Source organism: Phycodurus eques, chromosome 6, assembly GCF_024500275.1.
Source record: "Phycodurus eques isolate BA_2022a chromosome 6, UOR_Pequ_1.1, whole genome shotgun sequence".
In the NCBI taxonomy this organism is placed as follows: domain Eukaryota; kingdom Metazoa; phylum Chordata; class Actinopteri; order Syngnathiformes; family Syngnathidae; genus Phycodurus; species Phycodurus eques.
This window is the reverse complement of record NC_084530.1, coordinates 31,482,745-31,490,764: the sequence shown is the minus strand read 5'-3', so window position 1 is coordinate 31,490,764 and position 8,020 is coordinate 31,482,745. Positions and strand designations below refer to the sequence as shown.

At 51.5% G+C, this 8,020-nt stretch overlaps 1 protein-coding gene across 1 annotated transcript in view; it reads left to right on the top strand.

Moving 5' to 3' along the window:
- The first annotated feature begins 145 nt into the window (after positions 1-145).
- The window catches only part of gtpbp2b (GTP binding protein 2b), a 10,952-nt gene continuing 3,077 nt past the window's right edge, over positions 146-8,020 (top strand). The window contains exons 1-8 of the mRNA XM_061679309.1: positions 146-645; positions 2,440-2,466; positions 2,540-2,724; positions 4,728-4,839; positions 4,908-5,105; positions 5,178-5,352; positions 6,825-7,044; positions 7,433-7,568. Of these exons, the coding sequence (XP_061535293.1) occupies positions 433-645; positions 2,440-2,466; positions 2,540-2,724; positions 4,728-4,839; positions 4,908-5,105; positions 5,178-5,352; positions 6,825-7,044; positions 7,433-7,568 (1,266 nt within the window). The 5' untranslated portion in view covers positions 146-432. The remainder of the gene's footprint in view (positions 646-2,439; positions 2,467-2,539; positions 2,725-4,727; positions 4,840-4,907; positions 5,106-5,177; positions 5,353-6,824; positions 7,045-7,432; positions 7,569-8,020) is intronic.

The following is an 8,020-nucleotide window of genomic DNA, read 5'->3' as shown; positions in this document are numbered from 1 at the left end:
GAACTCCAATGTGCCATAAAAGACATCAGTGGTATGAGTTTCTTATTTGTAAAATGTGTGGCGAGCAGCTCATCTGCCTCTAAGATGCCCATCTTCGCTTTGCCCAAGAGCGCAACTGCGCGCCAACGGCATTCTGGGACTTGTAGTGTTCACGTGAACGCGTTCGTGACTGCGGACCAGCTCGAATACACGTTTGATACGGTGCCGTGGGTCGAATAGAAAAAGAGATTCGGCGTGTGTGTGCTGATTGTGGGGTTGGCAACGTGAGCTTGCCGGAAGTAGCCGCCGTTTAGCTCCAGTAGCTCGCGGTGCGTCCGCGTCGGCGTCGATGATGCCGGGGAGACCGGAGAGCATCTGGCGCCGGCTGCTCTGCTCCGGGACAGGCCGAAGTCGTCCGATGTGGTGACTTGTTACCCGGTGACAGCCCTCAACATGGTGGACTTGTGCCCGGGCGGCACGAAGAAGGCGTCAAAAAAGTCCCGGACGAGGAGAAGCAGACGAGGTCGCCGTCGTCGGAGTAAAAAGAACAACAACAACAACAACAACGACAACAACAACAACAACAACAACAGCAGCACCAGCAGCACCAGCAGCAGCCGCAGCAATAATAATAATGAAAGAGCGCCAGCGTTTCTCCCACCAGAGGTAGCTACTTCCGCTTAGTTGACTTCCGCTTAGCAACAACAAACTCTTTGTTTGCCCTCCGATCGCGAATGAACATTTTGCCAAACATAACAACGCATCGCAGCAAGCGGGCGGAGCCCAGATGAGCTCAAGTGTCGTCATTCCGTCGCCAAGAGGAATTCCGACTCGGTGAAGCTCAGTCCTGGAACGAGCGAGCTAGCCTTGGCGAGCGCACCTCCCGAAAAACACGCGACGAAACAAAACGAAACAAAACAAAAGACGCAACGGGCCTTTGGCGCAACGGGCAGCGAGCGACTCGCTGGCACTCCGATTGCGGTCGACGGCGCAACATTTGTGATCAAAAGCTCTCGACGCCAAACGTCATTGCAAGTGACTGATTTGATTTATTTGGTCATTTCTCTTATAATTGGTGCACTGACTACAATATATACATTTAACGTTTTGTTTATTTGTAATACATTGGTTACTTCAATTAATTTAGCTTTGTTTTTAAAACACGACATTTTAAAAGTACAATAAATCTGTCACATTGAATTGTTATTCATCATTCTCTACTTTTTTAATTCATTTGAGTGAATTGATTCGTTGTAAATAAAACAAAGAACCCAATGTTGCGTTCTTCGAGTAAATCCTTTTTGACTCCGTCTTTTGAGCCGGTCCACAGACGACCATTTTCAGAATCCAACGTGCCCCTTGTGCGCGCCAACGCGCAGTCTGGTGCGCGTTCTCGCCGGCCTCCAGACGTGGACGACGGCGCACGTCTCGTCGTGCAAATCCCACCCGTGCCGGCGGCGTTTCTGGGTGTTGTCGATAAACGGCTTTTGCTTTGCGCAGTAGAATTTCAAGTTGCACTTCCGGACGTGGCGTCGAAGTGTATTGACTGACGTTGGTTTTCTGAAGTGTTCCCGACCCCGCGCGGCGATGTCCTTTACACGTCGATGTCGGTTTTGGATGCCGTGCCGCCGCCCGAGGGATCGAAGGTCACGGGCGTTCGATGTCGGTGTTCGGCCTCGCCGCTTCCATGCGGTGGTTTCTCCAGATTCTCTGAACCTTCGGATGATATTGTGGACCGTAGATGACGAAATCCCTCAATTCCTCGCAATTGTACGTTGAGGAACATATTGTCCTTCAACTGTTGGACTATTTTCTCCCGCACTTGTTCCCAAAGAGGTGAGGCTCGCCCCGTCTTTGAGCAATTGAGGGAAGCTCCTTTTCTAGCCGATGGCGGCCCCCGCCCGTTCCCGACGAGCCGGTTCACCTGCGGGATGTTCCGAACACGTGTCGGATGAGCGTTCCTCACCTTTCTCCGTCTTTTTTGCCACCCGCCTGTCCCAGCTTTTTGGGAACGCGTTGCAGCCATCAAATTCCAAGTTGATGATTATTTGCTCAAAACAATCAAGTGGAGCAGTTTGAACATGAAATATCTTTGTAGTCTTTGTCGCGTGTTCAATGAAATAGAGGTCGAACATGATTTGCAAATCATCGTATTCCGCTTTGGTTTATGTTTAACACAAGGTCCCGACTTCATTGGAGTTGGGCTTGTACAAGAAAAAAATCCTTGATTGAAAATGTCAACTCCAAGAACGAACATCTCCGATGGTGCCGTGTATAGAAATTCACGTTATGAGAAATAAAAAAAAAAATGGAACTTACAAAAAGACACTTTTCCAAGACAAGATGGAACATTTGTGCTGTTATTTATATAAATACACTTGTATATCACTGCAAAGAACCATTGTGATATATTTTGTAAGCGTAACCGTGATCTAACGGAATACAACATTGTGTTTGCAGGCTGAAGAAGGAAACATCGAATATAAGGTAACTTCCTCATCGTCTTCGCTCGGTGGTTTTCCTCCCCCTCGTGCTCACGTGACGCGTGTGCGCCCCCTAGCTGAAGCTGGTGAACCCCACCCGGTACCGCTTCGAGCACCTGGCCACGCAGCTCAAGTGGCGTCTGCAGGAGGGCCGCGGCGAGGCCGTCTACCAGATCGGCGTGGAGGACAACGGGCTGCCGGTGGGCCTGAGCCGCGCCGACATGGCCGCCTCCGTCGGAACCTTGCGCAAGATGGCCGACAAGTACGTGAGTGGCGACCGGCGGCGGCCTCGATCTCCATCATTTGCCCGTTCGCTGTGCTCTAATCACTATACAGTACAAGGATTTTAAGTCAACTTTCACGCACAAAAAAACCCCAAAACAAACAAACAAATCCCCACATGGTGATTAAAGCGGAAGGAAAGGAAAACAATTGGGGGCGAGAATATGTTGTATGCGTGTCCACTCGTCTAAACGCAGTATTCCGATTCATATTGTTTTTGGGGAATCCAAATTCAAGGTCAGATGACAAAGATGTTACGGGGTCAGTTCAAATTCATATTGGCCTCGTTAATATGTTATGTCATACACGCACGTGACTTCCAGCCGTAGTTGAGGTCAAAATGAGCTTTTTATGACGCATATTGAGCCGTCCCCGAACATACCCGAAGCTCGCGACGCCGGGGTGCGGTGACCCTATCCGCCGCGAGGGCGACCGGACGTGACGTCGCAATTGCCAAACGCGGCGCGCTACGCGCTAACGCGCGACGTGTCGGCATATGCGGAGGAGGAGGATTTCCACGTACGGGTGGCGCCCGACCGAACTCGGCACGGTCAAAGCGTACGCGTCGGAGCCGATCGGACCGTGACGACGACGAGCGGCGGCCGCGCAACAGAAAACATTTTAAAAAGAAACGTATGAACTTCCTTCCAGATGAACAAGCATCCGCAAATGCGGGGAACAGTCCGCAGACTTTGAAGCGCGACACGTGCGCTGCGTAATACTGCTCGCCAGCGTGGCTTCAATGCGTCACAACCAACAGTGAAAAGCCCTTTTCAAAAATATGTCTTGATATGTTTAACTTACAAAAACAAATCAATGTTTTCCTTCCCGTTGTTGCTAAATTGCAAACTTCCCAAGTGGATTTGTGACCGTTAGTCCGAAAGATAGCTAGAAAGTAAGCTAGCTCTTCTCTCCAGTGCAAGCGCATCCAGTCTTGTTTATGTTTGACGACTCCGCGATGATTGTTCACGTTTCCCTGCTGTTGCTGAAGCAGCGCTGTGAAAATGTCCTGTTGCCGCAGCAGTTTGATCGCCTGCTGCGTCAGCGAGACAAACTCCTCGTCTGCCGTTCGTGGCGGCAAACTGCGGCATTTTGAGACTCCGCGGCGGTCTTCAACCTTCTCAGAGTTTCCCCCAAAAGACGAAGAAACGACACGTAGGTTCCGCGCGGGCGCTAGCTCGTCAGTAGCCCCCTTAGCCGGTTCGGCGGCGGCACGTAGCAGCAACGAGAGCTCAGACGTCGAAGTTAGCTCGCGCTCAGTCCGACGAGCCGTCAATACGGCGGCGCTGCCCGATGATGTCGCTTCTCGGCGAGACACAGTAAGTGAACGACAGTCCCCGAAGGACTGTTGGACCTTCCTTCCGCGTGCGTTTTTGATCTGCTTTTCTTTTGCAGTTCCTACCGATCCATTTTGAACCAACGAGGCTTGCTCAAATGTAAGGCGACCTGCTAGCTAGCTAGTAGCGCCATGAACTCTTGGCGCCACTTCCTCCCTTTGCCCCGGAGGAGGGACGATGTTACGTCACATTCCCGCCACTTTTGCACACGGAGTGATGTGAAAATGGCGGCTTACGATGCAGTGATTTCAATGTAGTTTTCAGAATAAAGAAGTATTGATCCGATGATGTAAAGATCTGGACATTTACGCACCTCCTGACTTTACTTGGCTTATTTGATTAATCTCGCGACTTCACGCTATCGCAAGCCAGTAGATGCGGTTTGAAGAAATACAAATACTTTGCGGATTGAAGTAAACGGCAGCGGAAAGAGAAGACATTGCACGTTTAAAATCGAACAGAAACTTTTGACATCTTGCGTTTGGTTCCAACATATATTCCACAAGACAAAAATCCCTTTTTAGCGGTTCGGGAGTAGAGAATGAGCGAATGATTCCGAATCGAGTCGCTGCGCTCGGAATCACCGATTGACGCACGCGCGCGCGCGCAGGACAGTCACAGCGCGTGTGTGGTGCCGGCTCGTCAGGGTGGGCGCCGACATCACGCTGCTTCGGGAGAGGCGGGTGGACTTTGACGCGGACGGAAGCGGGCGCAGGATCGCCGAGGTCCTGGTGCGGAAGGTTCCCGATGACCAGCAGGTAAGCCGCCGCTCCTCGAAACCGCTCCCGGCGGTTTCCCTCAGAAGTGACGTGCTCGGCGCGCGCAGTTCCTGGACCTGCGCGTGGCCGTGCTGGGCAACGTGGACTCGGGGAAGTCCACGCTGCTGGGCGTGCTGACGCAGGGCGAGCTGGACAACGGGCGGGGCCGAGCGCGCCTCAACCTCTTCAGGCATCTCCACGAGATCCAGACGGGACGCACGTCCAGCATCAGCTTCGAGATCCTGGGCTTCGACAGCAGAGGAGAAGTGAGCGACGTCAAACGGAGGCGGCGGCGGCGGCGGCGACGTGCCGGGTGACGCCTGACGTGTGCCCGACAGGTGGTCAACTACAGCGACTCCCGCAGCGCCGAGGAGATCTGCGAGAGTTCCTCCAAGATGATCACCTTCATCGACCTGGCGGGACATCACAAGTACCTGAAGACCACCGTCTTCGGACTCACCAGCTACTGCCCGGACTTCGCCATGCTGGTGGTCGGCGCCAACACCGGCATCGGTCAGACCCTCCTCTTTCCCGCTTTACACCTTAGCATTCCTACAATAATAAGAATATCGAGTACAGCGGGGGTCGCCGTCTGGGCCGCCGGGGGGGTCGCCGTGCCGGCCGGGCGGAGACGGCGGAAGGGAAACACAAACCGGCCACGATTGCTCCAAGATCTCCAATCGTTTGATAACAGAAAAAAAAGGCAACGCAAAATCTCTGCCCGAAGCTTCCCAGTGAGCATTTTTCCACACGGACCAAAACGACGTCCAAATCCCATCGAAATCATTTGGCGCAATGACACAGCAGGTCAAGAGGGGCGAGGGGTGTGGGACTTTTAGCCGACGTTATTTGTGGATACCCCCACTTGTTCCGGGGGGGGGGAATCCATTTTCTTTTTTTTAAAATAGCAATTACAATGAGCATCAACTATCGGCAGATTCCCACAGAAAAAAAAGGTACGGGTACATCCCTTAAATGAACACAATCGTCATTATTATTCATCCATCCATCCATCCATCCATCTTCTACCGCTTATCCGGGTCGGGTCGCGGGGGCAGTAGCTTACGCGGGGACGCCCAGACTTCCCTCTCCCCGCCCGCTTCATCCAGCTCTTCCGGGGGGATCCCGAGGCGTTCCCGGGCCGGCCGAAAGACGTCGTCTCTCCGGCGTGTCCCGGGTCGTCCCGCCCGAACGCCTCACCGGGGATCAGATGCCCCGGCCACCTCGTTTGGCTCCTCTCGTACTCGGAGGAGCAGCGGCTCTACTCTGAGATCCTCCCGGATGACCGAGCTTCTCTAAGGGAGAGCCCGGACGGCCTGCGGAGGAAACTCATTTCGGCCGCTCGTATCCGGGATCTCGTTCTTTGGGTCGCGACCCGCAGCTCGTGACCGTAGGAACGAAGATCGACCGGTAAATCGAGAGCTTCGCCTTTCGGCTTAGCTCCTTCTGGACCACAACGGACCGATACGATCATCATTATTATTCATGATTTCAAAAATATTATTGCATATTATTTTCTCATCCAATATTTTAACTTGTAATTATTTTTCATTGTATTAGTTGATAGGGTTTTGATATGATTTATTATGACAAATGTTTCGAAAATGATGATTATTAACCCTCCTGTTATGCGGCAGGTCACATTTACGTTCTTTTTAAGAAAGCAGAGTCAACCTCTGCTGGCGGCAGTTTGAACTTTTTAATGATAAAGTTAAAACATGGGCTATTAACCCATATTGGGGGGGGGGGGGGTGGAGACCAACATTGAGGCAAGCAGGAATAATAAATAGAACAAAATATCAATTCTCACTTTTCAAACGACACTACAGACAAAACTACTCCGTTAAACTCGCAACACGCAGAATGATCAGCAGAGGTCGCCATCTTGCCTCTGATGTCTCATCGAAGCCGTCGCGACCATATTTGGACTTGAGAACTTAGGTTGACTGGGTGCTCCCATGTCGTCCGTCCCTGGGTTTGTGCAGCGGGTACCACCAGGGAGCACCTGGGCCTGGCCATGGCGCTGAAAGTTCCCATCTTCATCGTGGTCAGCAAAGTGGACGTGTGTTCCCGGGCGGGCGTGGAGCGAACGCTGCGGCAGCTGGAGCGACTCCTCAAGCAGCCGGGATGCAACAAGGTTCCGCTTGCGGTCCGCACGCCCGACGACGCCGTCACCGCCGCGCAGCAGTTCGCCCCCGCAGCGTGGTAACGCACACACGCTTTCACACGCACGGCACCACAACACGACTGTAAGAATATCGACGAATCAATTAGGGCTGGGGGACGGGGGGTTGTATACATCCGATTACCCGATTACACAACCCAAAGAATCAAAATGGAATTGAGTTGCAACCTAAAGGAAAAAAAATGGATTGACTCAAACCACCAGCGAAAGAATCCAAATGGAATTGAGTCGCAAACTAAAGAATTTAAATGGTGTTGAATCGAATCGAATCACAAGCCAAAGAATCGAATTGGAATCGAATCCTTAGCTTCTTAAGCACAACAGTACACGAAGTCAGCACGACACACTGATTGTGCACGCTATATGTATGCCTGACCGGGCTTTGTGCGCGTGTGTGTGTGCGTGTAGTGTGACGCCCATCTTCACACTGTCCAGCGTGTCGGGAAAAGGTCTGGACCTCCTCAAGGTCTTCTTGAATGTTCTTCCACCTCTCAGCAACAGCAAAGAGCAAGAAGAACTCATGCAGCAGCTCACTGAGTTCCAGGTACACACACCCAGGAACACGTGTGCACACACACACACACACATGAACATACATACACAATCAGACATAGTCACACACGCACATGATCAGACACACAAACACACGCACGCACGCACGCAGTCAGACACACACACACACACAAATCAAGATAAAGAAATCTATGCCTGTGAGTATTGGGATATATATTGTGTGTCTACATGCCATGGGGGCGTGTGAGACACTGAAGAACATGCTAGAATAAAGTGTAATTGCACGTCCACTGCAGTAGATGGCAGTGGTGCGCTCGTCGCTCTCGCTCTTTTCTATTTCGGGGAAATTGATGCACTTTATTTTCTGTTACAGACTGAAAACAACATTAATACATTTATTCTTGATTGTAAATTGATCTATATCTTTCTTTTGCACTTTCTTCAATATTTATAAGGATTAGATTAGATTATCCTTTATATCTA